This window comes from Myotis daubentonii, chromosome 2 (assembly GCF_963259705.1).
Source record: "Myotis daubentonii chromosome 2, mMyoDau2.1, whole genome shotgun sequence".
NCBI classification, from domain to species: Eukaryota; Metazoa; Chordata; class Mammalia; order Chiroptera; family Vespertilionidae; genus Myotis; species Myotis daubentonii.
In genome coordinates, this window is record NC_081841.1 from 78,840,451 (window position 1) to 78,860,803 (window position 20,353).

At 39.8% G+C, this 20,353-nt stretch overlaps 1 protein-coding gene across 1 annotated transcript in view; it reads left to right on the forward strand.

The window, feature by feature from the left end:
* Window positions 1-20,353, forward strand: part of PTPRQ (protein tyrosine phosphatase receptor type Q) — a 268,878-nt gene that overhangs the window by 13,391 nt on the left and 235,134 nt on the right. The window contains exons 8-14 of the mRNA XM_059683707.1: window positions 1,648-1,917; window positions 9,409-9,669; window positions 11,455-11,585; window positions 11,769-11,898; window positions 12,961-13,111; window positions 13,556-13,662; window positions 15,925-16,022. Of these exons, the coding sequence (XP_059539690.1) occupies window positions 1,648-1,917; window positions 9,409-9,669; window positions 11,455-11,585; window positions 11,769-11,898; window positions 12,961-13,111; window positions 13,556-13,662; window positions 15,925-16,022 (1,148 nt within the window). The remainder of the gene's footprint in view (window positions 1-1,647; window positions 1,918-9,408; window positions 9,670-11,454; window positions 11,586-11,768; window positions 11,899-12,960; window positions 13,112-13,555; window positions 13,663-15,924; window positions 16,023-20,353) is intronic.

Consider the following 20,353-nt stretch of genomic DNA (forward strand, 5'->3'; position numbering starts at 1 on the left):
TGCATATGTAGGCACAATGCAGGGAGGTGAAAGGGAAAGCAGGAAGAAGCCCCCTGCCACTGACAGTGATCGGAAACCCAGGGGGGAGCTAAGAGCCCCCCAGCCATGATCGGAGAATCAGGCGCCTTTGCTGCCCTGGCCAGTGATAGCAGGAAGTAGGGGTGGAGCCAGCAATGGGAACTGGGCACAGTCGAAGCTGGCAGTCCCGGGAGCTAGAGGTCCCTTGCCTGGGCCTAAAGCGAAGCCCACAATCACGGGGCCGCTGCAGCTGCGGGTCCCCGCTGCCCGGGCCGGATGCCTCAGCCAGAGGCATTAGGCCTGGGCAGGGGCGGAGCCTGCAACCGCGGGGAGCTGGGGGTCCCTTGCTCAGGCCTGACACCTCTGCCGGAGGCCTCAGGCCTGGTCAAGGGGCCAATCCAGTGATTGGTGATTGGAGGGTGATGAGGGTCAACTCCTCTGGCCGAGGCATCGGGCCTGGGCGGGGGGCGGAGCCGGGGATTGGGGGGATATGATGGTCCCCTTGCCCAGGCCTGAAGCCTGGGTCAGAGGCGTCAGGCTTGGGCGGGGGGTGGAGCAAGCGATCAGAGGGAGATGGGGGTCCCCTGCCCAGGCATGATTCCTGGGCCAGAGGCCTCAGGCCTGGGCGGGGGCCAGAGCCAGTGATCGGGGGGAGATGGGGGTCCCCTGTCCAAGCCTGACACCTCTGGCGGAGGCGTCAGGCCTGGGAAAGGGGCCGATCCTGCGATTGGAGGGTGATGGGGGTCAATGCCTGAGGGCTCCCAGTATGTGAGAGGGGGCAGGCTGGGCTGAGGGACACTCCCCCCACACACACACCCAGTGCACGAATTTCATGCACCGGGCCCCTAGTCCTATATAATAAAAGGCTAAGTGACCGTTACAGTGGAATGACTGGAACGACCAGTCGCTATGATGCTCACTGAGCAGGCAGGCAGGCGAGTGGTTAGGGGCGATTGAGCAGGCAGGCAGAGTTGTTAGGGGTGATCAGGCAGGCTGGCAAGTGGTTAGGGGTGATCAGGAAGGCAGGCAGGCAGGTGAGCGGTTAGGAGCCAGTGGTCCCAGATTGTGAGAGGGATGTCCAACTGCTAGTTTAGGCCCGATCCCTGGTAGTCAGACATCCCCCGAGGGGTCCCGGATTTCATGCACCAAGCCTGTAGTGTGTATATGTATGTATGTATGTGTATATGTATGTATATGTATGTATATATATATATATATTGACCATTTTCACTCATTAGAATATGAACTCTATAAGGCCTTGATTATTTTTTATTGATGTGCTCTACATGCTAAGAGAATGCCTGGTACTTAGTAGGTGCCTATGTATATTTGATAAAAGATTGAATAATTTCAATAAAACTCTTAAAAATCTGAAGAATTTGCAAAGTTCTGTCTACTTTCCCTTGATGTGTAATGTTTGAGCTTAATCATAATTAGTAAATCTTACATAGTAATTGCAAAATACATTTTTCTCCAAAAGTCAGTTATTTTTCAAGATACGGTGACATAGGATTTGTTTAAATTACTTTAAATACCAATTAATATTGAACTGAGATAGTTTTACTCAATAGAATGAGTGCTGCTAACAGTAAACTAAGATATGTGTATCTATTTCTCTGTTTCTCTAAGGTATAAATCCACCACAGAAAGTTTATGCTAACCCTGAGGACGTGGGGGAGGACAGTATAATTCTTCAGTGGGAATCCCCACAAGATGGCCATGAGGTCTACATACAAATCGAATCCATACCAGATAAAAGAGAAGTCATGACTTTTTTTGTAAAGGATGCTAATAGATTCAAGATTGATAATTTAATCCCTGGAATGACTTATGACATTGGAATGGCAACAGTGATGAATGGGAATTTGAGTGAACTGGTAACTATTCAACAAACTCTAAGTGAGAACCAAATACTTCTCATTTATTCTTTTTTTTTAATTGCACATAAAGGCAGGTAGCTTTATTTAAGGTATGCTAGTTTACTTAAAGTGAAGCCTGATACATACACACAAAGCCTGATCTATAGAAGACCTTGATTATTGCTTTGTTTTATTCTTTAAACTTTTTAAATATTTATCATTTATTTATTCAATGTCTAAAATGTTACATGTCTTCTTTTTCCCCGCTTGACCCCTCCCCCCCACTCCAGCCATTCCCACCCCGGGCAAGCCCCCACCGCCCCAGTGTCTGTGTCCATTGGTTATGCTAGTATGCATGCACACAAGTCCTTTGGTTGCTCTCTAACCCACCCACCCCCTGCCCCCTTCCCCTGCCATTTGTCTCTGGATCTATTCTTGTTCATCAAATTATGATGATCATTATAACCTTAACAGATATTTGCTGATCTTGGGGTACTATAAAATATTCTCTATAGACCCCGCTGGTAGCAGGTTTTAAGTAGATTTTTAGTGTGCTTTGTCTAATGGTAGCCTCATGAACTAGAGTCATTTTTTAAATATATTTTATTGATTTTTTACAGAGAGGAAGGGATAGGTATAGAGAGCTAGAAACATAGATGAGAGAGAAACATCGATCAGCTGCCTCCTGCACACTCTCCACTGGGTAAGTGCCCACAACCAAGGTACATGCCCTTGACTGGAATTGAACCTGGTACCCTTGAGTCTGCAGGCCGACGCTCTATCCACTGAGCCAAACCAGTCACGGCTGGAGTCATTTTTATTCCTTTTATTCTCCCTGCTTGTATAAGGCAGCATTGTTTACGAGTGTTTATGATTAGGAACCTGGTCCTAATGCCATACTATCTAGGCTTGAATCTGGGTTCAACTCTTTGAATAACCCTGGGCAAGTATAGAATTTGAGGCATTTACTCAACCTGTAAATGCCTCAATTTTGATACTTATAAAACAAGAGAAAATAATGGGATTTCCTGAGAATAGCTGATGTAGTAAATGTAAGGGCTTAGAACAGTGCCTGACACATAGCTATGTAAGTGTTTACAATTATTATCAACAGATATACAGTAGCACACTGGAAGGAAATATTGACAGTATATAAAAGGTTTAGGATTAAGCCAACAATAATTTTTATGTCCTTTCTTAAATAAGTTTACTAAATTAGTAATCATTGAAAAATTCTATTAAGGAAAGACAGTTAAAAAGTAAAAAGAAAATATATGATTAAATAATATTTATACATATTTATATTATGATAAACATTAGGAGAGGAAAATGCAAAGTGATGTAATGGAGAGCAATTGAAGAGGGATGGAGGGTTCTATTGTAAACAGGCTGTAATAGAAGGAGTTACATTTGAATGGAGATGTAAAGGAGGAGCCAGAGTGGAGTTAGATGGAGGAAGGGCACTTTAGGTACACACAGCTAGCACAAAGGATGCGAAACAGGAAGAACTTTGGTACATCTAAAAACAAGGCCACAGTGTGTGGTGTCTAATGGATAGGGAGAAAGGTGTTGAGAAATGACATTGGAGAGGTATTCAGAGGTCAGATCACCTAGCATATGCTTTGAGTTACTTCTGAGGTGATGGGAAGCCATTGAGAGTTTTATGCAGGAGAGTGACAGTGTGACCTATGTTACAAACATTTACCTGTGGCTGTGTGCAAAGAATGATATGTAAAAGGGCAAAGAGACTGTGTAAGAGGTTGTAGAGTGTAGACAAAAGATTATTGTGGACAAGTTGGGGAAGGACAGGTAGATTTCATATCATGGAAGTAGGTGGTCCAGGCTTTGATGCTGGAGTGCTTGTGGTGAATAAAGGAAGAGAGATACTTAGGGTTTTGACATGAGTAATTTGGGTGGATAGTGGTGACTCTGAGGTAGGGAAGATCATGGGACCTCACGGGCCTTTTGGCTATCAGTAAGGGCAGCCTGATGGAAAAGTGAATTGGTTCAAAAAATTATGTACCAGCAGTGTCTACACTCAACCAACATTGAATCTCCCTGTTTTATCCTCCAAAGACTAAAACTAAATTCATGTATGACTCTTTCTTTAATTTCTGAGAAAGTTTACCTAAAGTTAATTATCATAAGAAAGTTATGATAACGAATACTAAGAAAGAGATATTGTTGAAAGCAATTATTTCATGCCTAGGATTTATTGGCAGAATGGAAGTACTAAAATTAAACTGCATAGATGGGACATGAACTCTAGTCTTAGATCTACCATTATTAGAAGTATGAGGATAGAGTGTTTCCATATTGTCTTGGTGCTTAAGTTTTCATTCTAAAAAAAAAAAAATAGGTCATTGAATACATTTTAAAATTGGCTTCCAGCTCTAAAGTCATATTCTTTTTTGTTTCTATGGAAATTAGCATAGTTTAATCAGTCTTCCATCTAAAATATAAAATTTTTGCGACATTTTCTAGATAATGATCTATTTTGTAAAGTTTTCAGCTCTGTGGCTTCAGGCATAAGCACAGTTCTTGATTTTGTTTAATTTGAGCATTATTTGTAAAACTGCTATCCGACATGGAAGCTGAAACATGGATTAACATCTATAAATTTTAGGAAGAATAATAGAATGTTGGTGTTTGAAGGTAGGGCAGAGATCTTCTTGCCAATCTGATATACAGTTCCTAGTGTAGTGCCTGATCATTTTGTAATTCATGACTATAATTTTCCTGTATTGTGGGGTCACATCTGTTCTCCAGGGCATCACAGAGCAAATCTACTCCCAGATTCACATGAAAGATCATCAAATGTTTGGGAACAGCTGTTATGTACTCCTGGTTCCTATGGTATCTTTTTTTTTAAAAATATATTTTTATTGATTTTAGAGAGGAAGGAAGAAGGAGAGATAGAAACATCAATGATCAGAATCATTGATCAGCTGCCTCCTGCACACTCCTAACTGGGGATTGAGCCCGCAACCCAGGCATGTGCCCTTGACTGGAATCGAACCCAGGACTCTTCAGTCCACAGGTCGACGCTCTATCCACTGAGCCAAACAGGCCTGGGGTCCTATGGTTTCTTTCCTTCTGGTGAATTATCTCTAGTTCTTTCGAGTGTTCTATTTCTTATAATCCTATTGGCCTATCTATTCAGTTCTTAAGCTTCATAATCATCAGATTATTTATCATTCATCATTTGTACTTGTCTCAAGAAGATAAAATAAATATTAACCAATTCCAAGGTGCATAGGTAGAATTAATGCTTTCCATGCATTTATTCAACTAGTATTAGTTGATAACTATTATTTACTATGTCCTGTTTTACTCTCTTCTATACACTTTGAGGCAATCAAGCATAGAGGGGTATTTTCTCTCTCTCTCTCTTTCTCTCTCTCTCTGTTTCTCTCTCTCTCTCTATTATTCTGAAAATAACGAGCAAAGCTTGATTTCCATTTATTATTATGGACCTTGAAACATAAAAATGCCCTTTGGGAAAAGGCAGTCTCAGCAGCACAGACTTGGAACTGGATTGCCTGGGTCAGAAATCCAGCTCCACAATTACCAGTTTACATCCTTGGGGAAGTCATTCAAACTTTTTGATCCTCAGTTTCCCTCTCTCTAAAATGAGAAAGATAAGAATCGTATCTAATTTGTGAAGTTAATATAATTTAAGGGCTCAGACATGAAGCACGCACTATGGAGTATTTGCTGTGGTGGGTTGTATTTTTCAGTAGGAGTGGAGTGTGGCATTGAGGAGCTGTGGCCGTCCTTAGTGGGAAGAAAAGCTGTTCCTGCTTTCCATGCAGTCCCTCCTTGTTGGAGGAATGCTCTATACCCAGTTTTCTTGAGGCAACGAGAGCTATAGGAGAGCTGGTGTTTGTGTTTTCTTTTTACCTCTTGGTATAGAAAAATAAACTTTAAGATAGTTGGGTGTCCCTGAGACCCAATTCTACCTTGTCTGTAATAATGGCCTTTGATTTGGCCTAGTTAATTTTCTCTCATATTAAAATAAACCTCACACAGCCCCCAGTGCTACCCCTTCTTCTGAAAGAGCTTTTGAAGTAAAATGGGTAAGGATAGAGGTCACAGTAATGGTGGTGGAGACCCATCACAAATGCCCAGATTATGTCAATACCTTTCTATTTTTTTTTTAAGTGAAATCTTATCTAGCTTGAGCTTGCAGAGGTTCAGGATAGAATTTTGAAGAGAAGGAAGAACTTTGCCCTGTTCTACACATTTCCAGCCTTGGTGAGCCCTCAGGTGTAATGTGTCACTCTGTAAGGCCATTGGCTCCATTTCTCCGGGCAACTGAAACTGATGGAAAATCTCACATTTCCCAACTGGAGGGAATGTCACTGACTCTATATACCAGGGGTGGGCAACATTTTTGTGAGTGCGTGCCAAAACCAGCAAAATCTCTGACTCAAAAATTCATCTGCGTGCCAACCCTAATTTTTTGAGAACATGCCTACTTGAGATCTCTTAAGGTGTACGTATGTGAAGAGCCTTGAAGAAATAATAAAATTCATTCGAGCGACAAAAACACAGTATATGATGATGAAAAATACATTTATTTTTTAATGTATACATGTTATGTAAAATTATTTATTTTTCTAAGATGCACCTACACTGAATTTATCTGAAAAATAAAAAAGTCGATATTAAGAAAAAAATTGTAAATGGAAGATTATAAGAGAGGGTTTCACGTGCCAGCAAAAGTTACTGGCGTGCCATGTTTGGCACGTGTGCCAGGGGTTGCCCACCCCTGCTATATACCTTTATTTTATTTTATTTTATTTTATTTTATTTTATTTTATTTTATTTTATTTTATTTTATTTTATTTTATTTTATTTGTTGTTTGTTTAAATTGATTTCAGGGATAGGATGTGAGAGGAAGACAGGAATAGAAACATTAATGATGAGAGATACTCATTGATTGGTTGCCTCCTGTAGACCCCCTACTGGGAATTGAGCCCATAACACAGGCACATGCCCTGATCAGGAATCCTGGTTCATGGGTCAATGCTCAACCGCTGAGCCACACTGGCCAGGCTCAATATATCTTTAGGACTTAAACTAGACAATCCCTATTTAAAGCCATGTCTCTCCTTAGAAAATGTCTTTGGCACTCAGGAAAATGGAAATGAATTGTTTCCATGACTACACTGGTCACTCATTTCTAATCCCAGATTATTAATTCCTGTGCAAGGCACATTTAGAAGCTTTCACAGATCATGGCCCACAGATTCAGATGGATTGGATACTTGTGGGTTGTCATCCTAGCCATATTTACTGTAGGAACTTTGCAACTGAAGAGAACTGGAAGGAGTGTAAAGAGGAAATCTACAAAAAAAAATTAGTTATGGACCAAAAGGGAAAAGTTAAGATAATATAACTGGAAAAGAAAAACTATGTATAAAAGCTCCTTGAAACCCAGTAGTATACCATATGGAAATTTTTTTATGTTTAGTGTATTGAATATTTTCTCATAACCCCAAGAATAGAAGAGGCAAGAAATTTATATGTTCCAGCTGAGTAAGTTGATGGATATTGCACAGATTTCAGTGCTCTGGAATGCCAATTATAGGTATGTGCCTAAATACTTTACACATTACTGGTTCTATGTGAAGTAGCAGGATCTCATTATCGAATATTTAACAGTGACTTAGAATAATTTCCATTGCCTGAATCCAGATGTCACCAGTAGAACTGAAAAGGCCATCTTATTTTTCTGTGGAGGACAAAAGGACTTTTTTTCAGAATAGATATTTCAGAAGATATCTACTTGGGACAAATCTAGGGATATACCTGATGTTATCCCAATAATCCACAGATAGAATTGAGATTAAAATCGACTTGAGGAAAAATAATGTGAATAGAATTTGTGTGAAATTTCAAATCTGCTCTAAATAGCACAGTGGGAGGCTGAGGTGAAAGAAAGCTATTTAATAGAGGTCAGGGAGAGTGTAAAATGTCCTGCAGGCAGGTGCCAGAACTGTGTTCCTAAAAATGACATGAAATGTCTGCTCAAATCCCCATGCCTGCAGGATACTGACGGACATCTGTGGCCTGGTATGCGAAGCCTCTCTCAGTGTCCGGCCACAGAAGTGGCCCTCCCATGCCTTGTCCCCTCTCCTCTCACACACCGCATGCTTTCACCAGCTTAAGTGCGTGTCTGCACAGCTCTAAGCACTTTATCTATAAATACAGCCTCTCACTTAATCATCACAATGACCCTGCAAAGTAGATACCAGTCTCCTTCTCGTTTTCGGGATGAGGAAACCAAACCACAGAGGGACTAAGTAACTTGCCAAGATGCTCTGCTAATAAAGAGAAGAAAGAACTGGACACTCCCAACACATGATGATGCCTTTTGGGTTTCCACACCGGGCTCATGTATTCTCTTTGCCTGGGATTTCCTTCTTTCTACTTCTGCCCCTTCACACACACTCTTTCTGGTAAACTTGTACTGTCCTTTAAAGCTCAGATAAAACCTCACTGATTCTGGAAAGCCTTCCCCAATTATCTCTGCTACAATTGATATTTCTTCCTCTCCTCTCAACAGCTTTTTGTTCATGTCATCAGCTCAGCTCTTGACACAGGATAGGGACTTGGGCCCCGGGAGAGAGAATACGGGTGGTCAGGAAGCCAAGCTAAGACCAGATGGCCAGAAGGAATGCCAGATAAACTGGAGTCAAGAAAGTTACAACCACTCCACTCCCTACTCAAAAACAGAGGTAGCTGACTTCATCTCCTTTCTAAGTGGGGTGGTGATGATGAGTAGTCCATCACCTTGCCCTCACAGCATGGTGAGAACATAGTTAGGAGGCAACGCAGCTGCAAAGGGAAGTCACCTGATGCTGAAGTGGAAAATTCTGCAAGCCTGCTTTTGTCTAAAAAGCCAATTTTTTTTTTTTTCACACAAGCCTGCCTTCTTTCCAGCTTATAAAAGCAGCCAAGCAGAGCCAGCCCCCAGCCAGTTCACAGGACTTTCCTCTGTGCTGCCTTCCTTGTGCTCAAGCATAAGCTTAAGAAAATCTGTCTGGAAATTTCCCTGAGGTTTCCTCTCTATTTCTACCCAACGTCAGTAACACTTTGACTACTTGGGTTTCTAGTTAGTGATATGTGCATCCACTTCTGAGACTGGGAACTCTGAATGCAGAAACCTGGCCTTATTTATTTTATTTGAGTACTCGTTGTAGTATATAGGTTCTCAGAAGTATTACTTAATAAATAAGTAAGAAAGATAACCACTTGCAAAATCTCTAATTATGTTTTTGATACTATTGCTGCAAATCAAAAGGTAAAAGTTAATTATGTACTTCCAGTATACTTGTACATAGAGTCTATCAAAAGATCCACCTTGTTTCTCTGTCTAATGCTGACATAGGAAACATAAGCCTAATGCATAGACATTTAATATTTTTACATATTCTAGGACATGCCAGACAAAATACAGAGAAATATACTTGAAAATTTGAAGAAACCTACTAATTGTAAATCTCTCTTTTTACCTTTCAGAGCCCAAACCAGTACAAATTGTTATTCCTTATGAGAGTTATAGTACCTCTGTAATCTTATTTGTTCAAACACCTGATATTGGAGTGTTTGATGGCATACAGATTGTAACTGAAGGAGGGCCAAATGTAACCAGGCCTTTAAAACATGACAATAAAATAACCGTTGACAACTTAACCCCAGGCACAGAATATAATTTCTTTGTTTCCATCATCAGTGGGACTAAATTAAGTGATGTATATTATGTGCCTGCAGTAAAAACATGTAAGTATTTTAGGACTTGCATAAGCTTTATCTTGATTTTGGTTTGTGTACCATTTCAAATTAGTAGGCTATGCTCACGGTAATGCAATAGTTTTTAAAGACCTTTTAAAATAATTGCAAACACCTTATTACTGATCCCAATCTTTTATTGCCTAGAGTTAACCTTGCATAAAATTGAGGTCATAAAATTTTGAATCTACTCATTATCAAAAATGTGCTTGTAATCAGAACTTTCAATGGCTGAATCCAAAAGTGAGGAATGTGAGTAATTTTAGGCAGATTGTGAGGACTAGGTTACATTTTTTGAAAGTGTCTCTCAGAGTGTAACATCAAGTGTGTTTGCTCTCCCTTGTGCTGCCATTCGTCTGGAATGAACTGATGCATATTTTCCCTACCTCTGAATATTTACAATGAAAACATGTTACATTTGTTCATACCAATACTTACATTATGAGGTTCATATTGATTTAGACTCATCTTTTTTTAAGTCACTCAAAAATTATACAAATCTTGATTTTGACATTTGAGATATATGTAATTTATCTAAGATATTTATCTAGTATGTGCAGAAATAAATGGTACAGAGTAATAAATGGCATACAAATACCACATGGACTTTTATTTTTTTTCTTTTATTTATTTTTTATTGCTTAAAGTATTACAAAGGGTATTACATATGTGTCCATTTCCCCCCCCCGCCCCCCGCCCTAGACAGTCCCCTAGCCTCCCCTATCCCCCAGTGTCCTATGTCCATTGGTTATGCTTATATGCATGCATACAAGTCCTTTGGTTGATCTCTTACCCCCTACCTCCTGCCCCCCAACCCTCCCCGGCCACATGGACTTTTAAAAACATTACAATTTTGACTATACCATGTCCAGGTGCTTTATGATTTGCTCTTTCTGTTTATAAATTTTTTCGCATATATCATTATACTACCAAGTTTCTTCTTTCTCCCAAATTATAATCCTTCCACGACTGTTTAAACTTAAATTTTCCATAAAATACTCCCAAACTGATGTCACAAGTCACATTTTTTCAATAGTATTTTAACATATTTATAATAAACTCAGTACATATTTTATTTTTGCTTGTAATTTTTATATACTTTTCATATATGTATTCTCTGCCTCTCTTCCTTATATTATAAATCTCATGGGTAGAATTCTCTTAGACAATTCTTGTCTTTGAAAATATTAGTGCTTGATTATCTAAAAATGTCAATATTGTGATATCAAGCAGTAAAATATATCAGTATATACGATAGTCTAAAACTCAGTTTTTTCAGTTATTTTGCAATAATTTTTGCCTTTATGCTAAATAGGATCCTTTAAATTAGAAAAATAACCATTAAAAACTCTGGAGATAAAAATTTTTTTCTAGGTTCAGCCAATATTTCATACAAAGAGGATTATTTTACTTTGTCTAGACTACATATTTTTCTCTCTGTTGTCTTTTCAGCTTATGCTAATAGTTTCATAAAGCTTTAATCTCTTCTTTCTCTTTTGAATGTAGTTTTGCTGCAACATCAAAATTAGCTGCCTGTAATGGTATTTCAATGACTCTGAGTATTGCGACTGATTATCATATTTTATAAACTGTCATTGTATGTGTAAACAACTATTTTTAGTTAGTATATAGAGATAGTTGATTAATAAACTTTACTCTTCTTTTTTCACATTGTGCTTTCCTACCCCCCCGCCCCCCTTAAAGGGATAAATTTAAAGAAAAACCCAGTTAGAAAACATCCAAGAAGAATTTAAGTGTGTTTTGTGTATTTGGTAGGTTTGGAGGCACCATCAATTATCCATGAGGGCAAAGTTACAGACTCTTCCATAGAAATTCTCTGGAATCGAGCTGATGGGAATTTTCAGCATTATGAAATCACATGCATAAACTGTGCTGACATTTTCATGGTACGTTATAAAAGGCTCTTGGAGGAATTAAACTTGAATCTTTCATGCTGAATTCAATATTACTGCATTCTTATATTAGATAGTAGTGAAATTAAATAACCCCCAAACTTTTTTGCTTATTTAGATTATAGAGCCCTTCTTACATGAAAACTTGCAAGCAAATGTATTGTTTTGGGTTGCTAGGTTCAGAAGGTAGTGCAAGAAGCAGCAACATTCTCTAACCTGGAGCCTGCTACCGTTTACACTTTTTCAATTCGCACAGAGAAAGAAGGTTTTAAAGACAGCACTCCTCACATAAAAGAAATACAGACAGGTACAGCCGTGTAAACACTTTCGGTCTTATTCAATGTTCAGATATTTATTTGTGGGTTTTTTGTTTGTTTGCTTGCTTTTAAGGAACATTTAGTAAATAGTACATTTTTCCTAGATTTTCTTTATGGCCTGGCAGTGTTTTCTCTTGTCTCTTTTTCTATTTCTTCTTATATGGATTAGCACAACCTTTTTTTGTGTATGTATTGTTCGATAATAGGTTGGCTAATTGTCTGGGTCTGGTCAAATTTTCCATTTCGGATTTAATTTCTTCATTGTTCAGTTAGGTAGACAATGAAGTACCATTTTCCATGCTAGCAACTTACTCCCAGTGGCAGATGGTAACTTATTCCGTGGTTGTCGTATGAAATAAAGGATGATTGGGAAGGATGTATGTAAAATGTATATTTTCACAACTAGGTGAAGTAAAATTGTCAACTAGTCTGCTGAAATAACTATTTTAGTTATTCTTGACACTGGTGCTATATATAAATATATATTTAGAAACTGGTCATGTCTAGTATTCTTTTACTGTAATAACAAGGAATGGAATGGAGAAGAATATCTTGACATTTTGTTCTTATACCTGGAAGAATTTTATAGAGGAAAGAAAATATATATTATTTAATTTAACTTTTTTTCTCAGGAAAGAAGAGAAGCATTTCATATTTAGATTTCAATTAACTTTCCAGATGGTTACCTTGTCACTATTTGGTATTTAATTAGAATGAGTCCTAAAAGTCATTAAATATTTCTGAGGGTCGTGGTTGTACAAGACCAAGATATAATCTCTTCCTACATTTTAGAGTCAAGGGAAATATTAAGTACAATGCTGGTGGGATACACATCGGCTTTATTTTAAAGTCTAAAATGATTCTTGTTGGCTTTTTTCCTCTTTTGACTTTTAACTGTTCATATCTACTAAGAAGAATAAAAGAAATGTCTTGGCTACTCTCAGAGTTTGAAGAATATCAAAGAAATCCTGGGAGTGTTTCAGGGCTTTTTTAAAGCAGGTGCTTAGTATGTTAGAAAATGTTATCCTTCGTGTGTGCTTTAAATGGTACAGCCCCAAGTGCAGTTGAATTTATGAACCATAGCAGAAACTCAAGTGCGGTAACTGTTAACTGGCCTTCACCCAGAAGTCTTCTGGACGGGTACATTATTTCAATATCCAGTGAAAGGTTAACGAAAGAAGAAATTCTGCCTTCCACACAAAGGTATGATAACATTGAAAGAAATTATGTCAAGTTAAATGGAACACAAAATTAACATTGTATATATATATTTCATAAACTAAATGGTTTAATATAAATTGATATTAGAAAACGTTGCAAGAAAACTTTTTGGATTATAATGTAATTAGAATAACTGATGTGTAGAGCCAAATTTATCTCTGCAAATAGATAATGATGAGTTATTTCAGGATATTGTCTTGCTTGTATGTATAAAATACACTCTGATTTATATGAAATTTCTCCATGTGAGAAGATGTGATTTCTAATTAACCATTTGTGCTTAAGCATGCCACATTGTTTCCATGATAGGCAGTAAAAACCAAACATATATAACATTATTTCTTCAGGCAGTGTGAGATAATAGCGTTTTCCCAATGTTTCTGAGCTAAATATCTTGATATGTGACTTTTTTTTTTTTCTGTGTAGGACATTCACATTTGATAACCTTTCTCCAGGGACTGACTTTTCAGTTAGCATTATAACTACCAAGGGATTAAAGAGAAGCCATCCTGTTGTCCTCATGGTTAGCACGTGTGAGTTCACTTTATATTTGATTAACTTTTCAAGGGTAGAAAGCAGGGGAATAGTTTTGTTTAAAGCCAATACCTAACTTAAAATGAATGAATTTGGAACTAGTTTGTGACGTTCTTGAGAAGGAGCACTGCATGAAATATGGAGAAAGCCTGAGTTATGTTCCTGCCTCTATCGCTCATTAGTCATGTGACCTTGGGCAAAACTACTGTGTCCACACTTAGAAAATGAGAATAATCATCCCTGCCTTGGTATAAAACCTTGTTACTAAAATGAAATTCAAAGTTCTTAGTGAAAGTTCAAAGTGCCCTAAATCCCAGGGCACTATCATTATGAAATACTTGATATTTTTCTAACATTTTGACTGTATCTATAACATTTTATGAAAGCCAAACAAAAACCTTGGACTATGATAAAAATAGATGGCACTGTGTTTTCAATTGCATTATTTGGGTTCAATTTGCCTCTTCGGACCTTATTAGCATCACTTACATGTATGAATATATTCAGACATGTTCCAAAGAACCCTGTCATCTGTAGGTCATAGTTGCCTGAATGTGCACGCAAGCACCAGAGCCCTAGGAGAATGAGAGGAGGCTTAATTTCAGAATTTTCCATGTGGAGGAAGGGAAAGCTCCGGCAAATGCAGCAGCAGTCAAATCAATTCCAGGGAAAGAAACTAAAAAATTTCAGCACTTATATATCAACATGGTACTATGTGCTTAAGTTACCACATTGACCCTCCCAAGATTATCTGAAATGTTGGTTAAGGCTCAGAGGCATTCATAATTCATTATTTAAGGTGAGATTTAACCCAGGTCTAAGCTAACTGATATGATACTGCTGTCTCTCAAAAAAATCATCCTAAAAACACACACACACCAGAAATAAATGAGAAATGGCTTCACCTTTTAAAATGGTAACTCAATATTTTATATCAGTGAAACCTCTTAGATTTGCGTGTGTCATTATAGTTGTCAACATCACCATCACCATTGTCATCATTGTTGTTTTCATCGCATTGAATGATTGTTGTTGTCAAGCACCTTGCAAAGAATTTTTATGATTTATATCACTTAATTTTCAATGACAACCTTTATTCTATCAATCATAATGAGGTACTTTTTTCAAATGAGGAAAGTGGGGATTAGAGAATTTCAGTAGCTTATACATGATGACAGGGATTTGAATCCACATTTCCCATTAAATTCTGTCCTTCTAACCACTGTGTTTCAGTAGAAGAGTCACTGTGTTATTGGAAGGCCTAACTCTACCCATTCTTGGCTCTGTGACTTTGTAGAAATCATTATTCTATTTGGACCTCAAGTTCCTCATTTCTACCCTGTTTAATAATATGTTTTTAGAGGTTGTTGTTCTGGCTTTGTTTTCCCTGACAATTTCACTTGTGTCTTTAATGATATATAATTTTTTGTACCGCCCTGTCTTTGAAAGCCACCTCAAATCCATTTAGAAATAGATGGGATATTAAAAAATTTACAAAACAGAGCTAAAATATAATGGTAATATGGGGTGATAAATTAATTCCAGTAGGAAGGCAATATGCACTCTAAAAAATGAAATAAAAAGAACTGTGAATCAGCAATACAGGTTTAATTTTGAGCTAAATTCTAATAAATTAAATTAGTATGTAAATAGGGACAAAATCTCATGCAAAATTTGAATTTAGAGATGAAATTATTTGATTACAATGAAACGTTAATATCACATTTCTTCCAATTAAGGAAAGCAATGCAACATTTCAATTTGAAATATGATTTATAAGTAGAGACATTATTATTAATTATTATTAATTTACTGATTAGAAAAATAAATTTCTAGAACCTTCTCAGGTAAAATGTTTAAAGGAAAAAGGAATTTGTGAACTTAAGAAAGGGGAAAAGGTGCATCTCTTACTTTATGCAGTGCCATAAAATTTTAAGTTAAAAATTCCAATTGTAATAACTGCACACTGAATTCTGCTATGAGAAAAATATTTTTGAAAATCCATAGTTCATATAATTTTATTATGGAAAAAGGCTTTCTAGAAAATTCTTTTTTTTCCTTCCACTATAAAGATGAGGAGACTGGGACTCAGGGTAAACAGCTTGCATGAGATCAGATGGTGCTAAAACTGACTAGAAAAATCTAGGTATCCTGTCCTCTCTTTCATAGTGTGATAGTCCAAGGTCATCAGTTGAGTGTAGATAAGATGATGGCAGAACCTTTAAAAAATATCATTGCTGTGTCTTATTTCATTGCCCTAGGTCCAGACCCACCATCAGACCTGCTAATTTTTGGGCAGGAAGAAAACACAATATATTTGTCTTGGAAATTCCCACAAGGAGGCTTCGAAAAGTTTCAGGTAAAGAACAGTGCTGCAACATAAAACCTTGATGTTTATTGAGGTCTTTATTTTACTCTTTCTTTTTGTCGTTTGTTTTACATTAATGGTTTTAGATATTATAGTAGCATTCCTTTAATGCAGTGGTTCTCAACCTTCTGGCCTTTTAAATACAGTTCCTCATGTGATCCAACCATAAAATTATTTTCATTGCTACTTCATAACTGTAATGTTGCTACTGTTATGAATCGTAATGTACATATCTGATATGCAGGATGGTCTTAGGCGACCCCTGTGAAAGGGTCGTTAGATCGCCAAAAGGGTCGCGACCCACAGGTTTAGAACCGCTGCTTTAATGTAAAATTCTTCTCCAAAGCAATGCTTCTATGTACTGCTTTAAAAATACAAAGTTGTCATGGGAGGCATTCAACGTTAAATAAAAGCTGTTACTTGACTTTAAATGAGCTTGGAATTTCAATGGAGCTAGGCATGCACATACATAGTACAAAAGTAAATAAAGGAATGACGGCACTGGAGGATAATGCTTCTGTTGCAGCACTGGCCAAAATAACAATTCTAGGAGTTAAAGCTGGGTGATGTGCCACAGGTTCCCTTTCAGGGGATATATGGATACAAAGAATAAACCACGTTGAGATTGATAGGCCGGGCAGAGACCTGGAATGGTTTGGTCCCACATCCATGTGGGATGGTTAAAAATCCCAGAGGAATATCCTGGCTTCATAGGTCCCCTCTGAGGAGCAAGGGGTTCCAGCCCCACACCAGGATCCCCACCTCAGGGTTGCAGTGCTGAGAAGTACCCCAAACTTCTGGCTGTGAAAACCAGCAGGGACTGTGGCTGAGTGAGATGGAAGGCTAATGGAGTCCTAGGTGTTCCTCTTAAAGGGCCCCCATGGACTTACTTAGACTCATTCCTCTGACCTCCAGCACTGGGGCATCAGGGACATAAGGGGAGGAACTGAGTTGACTGTCTTTAAAATGAGGGCTTGTGGGAGAAGCTTTCTTCCAGAGACCATTGTTCCTAACTCCCCCTTCCCCGCCCCAGGGCCAAGAGACAAGTGCTATATCTGATCTGAGTCTCCATCAACCTGGCTCACACTGTTCACCCCACCTGGGGATTCCCTGAGACCCTGCTCTACCCAACTTACAGGCCCACTGGAGCTGTTTCCAGTGGCTTTTCTATACACATGGCCAGTCTTGGTTCATGTTGTAGACTTTCCTAAAGTATCTCAAAGGTTTGCAAACCCCAAACAAGCAGCATCTGGCCTCAGTGTGCCCCATATCTCTTGCTAAATAGCCCCATGCCTGGCAGTAGTGGCAGCCAACATTCGTTTGTAGCTTGGCCTCTCCCATCACCTCCAAGCCCAGCACAAGTAGCATCCATCTGCAGATCACTTTGTAGCTCATGCTTGGTAGCCCTAAGCAGGGAATCAGTTACAGCTGATCCTTGCTTACACCTTCTGTGAGGCACCAGAGCCAGCACATCCAGTGGATGCCTTCAGACCATGTTGAAACATAACCACCCAACCACCTCCACAAGTGACACAATCAAGGGGTGAACTCAGTGGACACCTGAACCCCACTGAGACAAGTCCTGTGCTGTGGGGTTGGCCTCTGTGCAGAAGATCCTCTGCTGTAGTCACTGGCAGTCCTTACAGCTGATCGGCTTGGGGTAAAACACCCCCCATTGACAGCAAACAAGGCTCAACTACAATAAAAAGATGTGCACGGATCATAGGGTGGGAAAGGAGAGTGCACCTGGAGTCCCCAGTTTAAGTGACCTGAGAGACTGTGCCACTATAAAGCTACTCTACAAAATCTGGGAGACATAGCAGCTCTACCTAATACATAGAAACAAACACAGGGAGTTGGCCAAAATGAGGATACAAAGAGACATGTCCCAATGAGAGAATAGAACAAAACTACAAAGAACCAAACAAAATGGAAACAAGCAATCTACAGATGCAGAGTTCAAAACACTGGTTATAAGAATGCTCAATGCACTTAAGAGTAGACGAATTTTGGGAAAACTTCAACAAAGAGATAGTAAACATTAAAATAAAGTTAGAAACATAAAAAAGAACCAGTCAGAAATGAAGAATGCAATAACTGAAATGAAGAATACATTACAGGGAATCAACTGTGGAGTAGATGAAGAAGAGGATCAAGCTGGCAATTTGGAAGAATTTAAAAAAAATAAGGATAGTTTAAGGAGCCTGAGGACAACTTCAAGCATACTAACACTTGCATCATGGGGATGCCAGAAGGAGAAGAGAGAGAGAGCAAGGAATTGAAAACCTATTTGAAAAAATAAAGATTGTGAACTTCCCTAAGCTAGTGAAGGAAATAGACACACAAGTCCAGGAAGAGAGTCCCAAACAAGATGAACCCAAAGAGGCCCACACCAAGTCACATGATAATTAAAATGCCAATGGTCAAATACAAAGAGAGAATCTTAAAAGCTTCAAGAGAAAGCAGTTAATTACCTACAAGGGAGCTCCCATAAGACTATCAGCTGATATCTCAACAGAAATTTTGCAGGCCAGAAGGGATTGGCACAAAATATTCAAAGTGATGAAAAGCAAGGACCTATAATCAAGATTACTCAGCAAAGCTAGAATTGGAGGACAGATAAAGAGCTTTCCAGACAAGAAAAAGGAACTAAACACCATCAAACACAGTATTACAAGACATATTAAAAGGTCTTATTAAGGAAAAAGAAGAGGAAGAAGAAAGAAGGAGGAAGAGGAGGAGGGGGGCAGGAGAAAAAGAAGAAAAGTAAAAAAGTGAATAAAAATGCTTATTCATTTATTTTGTTTTTTAGAATCTGCATTTAAGTGAAATCATATGGCAGTTGGACATCCCTCTCACAATCCGGGACTGCTGGCTTCCAACCGCTTCTGTCTGATCACCCCTAACCACTCCCCTGCTGGCCTGATCAATGCCTAACTGCTTCCCTGCTGGCCCGATTGCCCCCAACTGCCCTCCCCTGCGGGCCCAGTCCCCCCAACTGCCCTCCCCTGTGGGCCCAGTTCCCCCAACTGCCCTCCCCTGTGGGCCCAGTCCCCCCAACTGCCCTCCCCTGTGGGCCCAGTCCCCCCAACTGCCCTCCCCTGCGGGCCCGGTCCCCCCAACTGTCCTCCCCTGCGGGCCCAGTCCCCCCAACTGCCCTCCCCTGTGGGCCCAGTTCCCCCAACTGCCCTCCCCTGTGGGCCCAGTCCCCCCAACTGCCCTCCCCTGTGGGCCCAGTCCCCCCAACTGCCCTCCCCTGCGGGCCCGGTCCCCCCAACTGTCCTCCCCTGTGGGCCTGGTCACCCCTAACTGCCCTCCCCTGTGGGCCTGGTCACCCCTAATTGCCCTCCCCTGTGGGCCTGGTCACCCCTAACTGCCCTCCCCTGTGGGCCTGGTCACCCCTAATTGCCCTCCCCTGTGGGCCTGGTCACCCCTAATTGCCATCCCCTGTGGGCCTGGTCACCCCTAACTGCCTTCCCCTGCAGGCCTGATCACCCCCAACTTCCCTCTCCTGCTGGCCTGGTTGCCCCTCACTGCCTCCCCTGGTGGCCATCTTGTGGTGGCCATCTTATGACCACATGGGGGCAGCCATCTTGTGTGAGGTTGTGACAGTCAATTTGCATATTCTTTATTATATAGGATGGTGTCAGATGGGTACTAAATTTATCAGGGCAATCACTTCATAGGTTATATAAATGTCTAATCACTGGGTGTACATCTGAAGCTAATATACTATTATATATTAACTATAAATAAAATTTTTTAAAAAGGCATTAGCATGTGTATTACACACTAGTTAAGTTTAAAATATTTAAATAATATGTAAAATATTAGTTATTAAATAACCAGAGACCTGGTGCATGGATTCATGCACCAGTGGGGTCCCTCGGCCTGGCCTGTAGAGATTGGGCTGAAACCAACCCAGTTCACAGATTTTTCCTGAGCATGTGTGGCCCGTCTCAACCAGTCCCGATCAGCCAGACCCCTAGCAGCAAGCTAACCTACCAGTCAGAGCATCTGCCCCCTGGTGGTCAGTGCGCATCATAGCAACTGGTCAAACGATCTAATGAACGGTCGGACACTTAGCATATTAGGCTTTTATTATATAGGACTAGAGGTCCAGTGCACAAAATTCATGCACGGGGGCGTCCCTCAGCCCGGCCTGCACCCTCTTGCAGTCTGGAACCCCTCGCTCCTTACTTTCTGCCTGCTTGCTCCTTAGCATTGCTGCGGAAGCAGGAGAGACTCCCATGATGCCACTGCGCTCGCCAGCCATGAGCCTGACTTCTGGCTGAGCCGCACCCTCCCTGTGGGAGTGCACT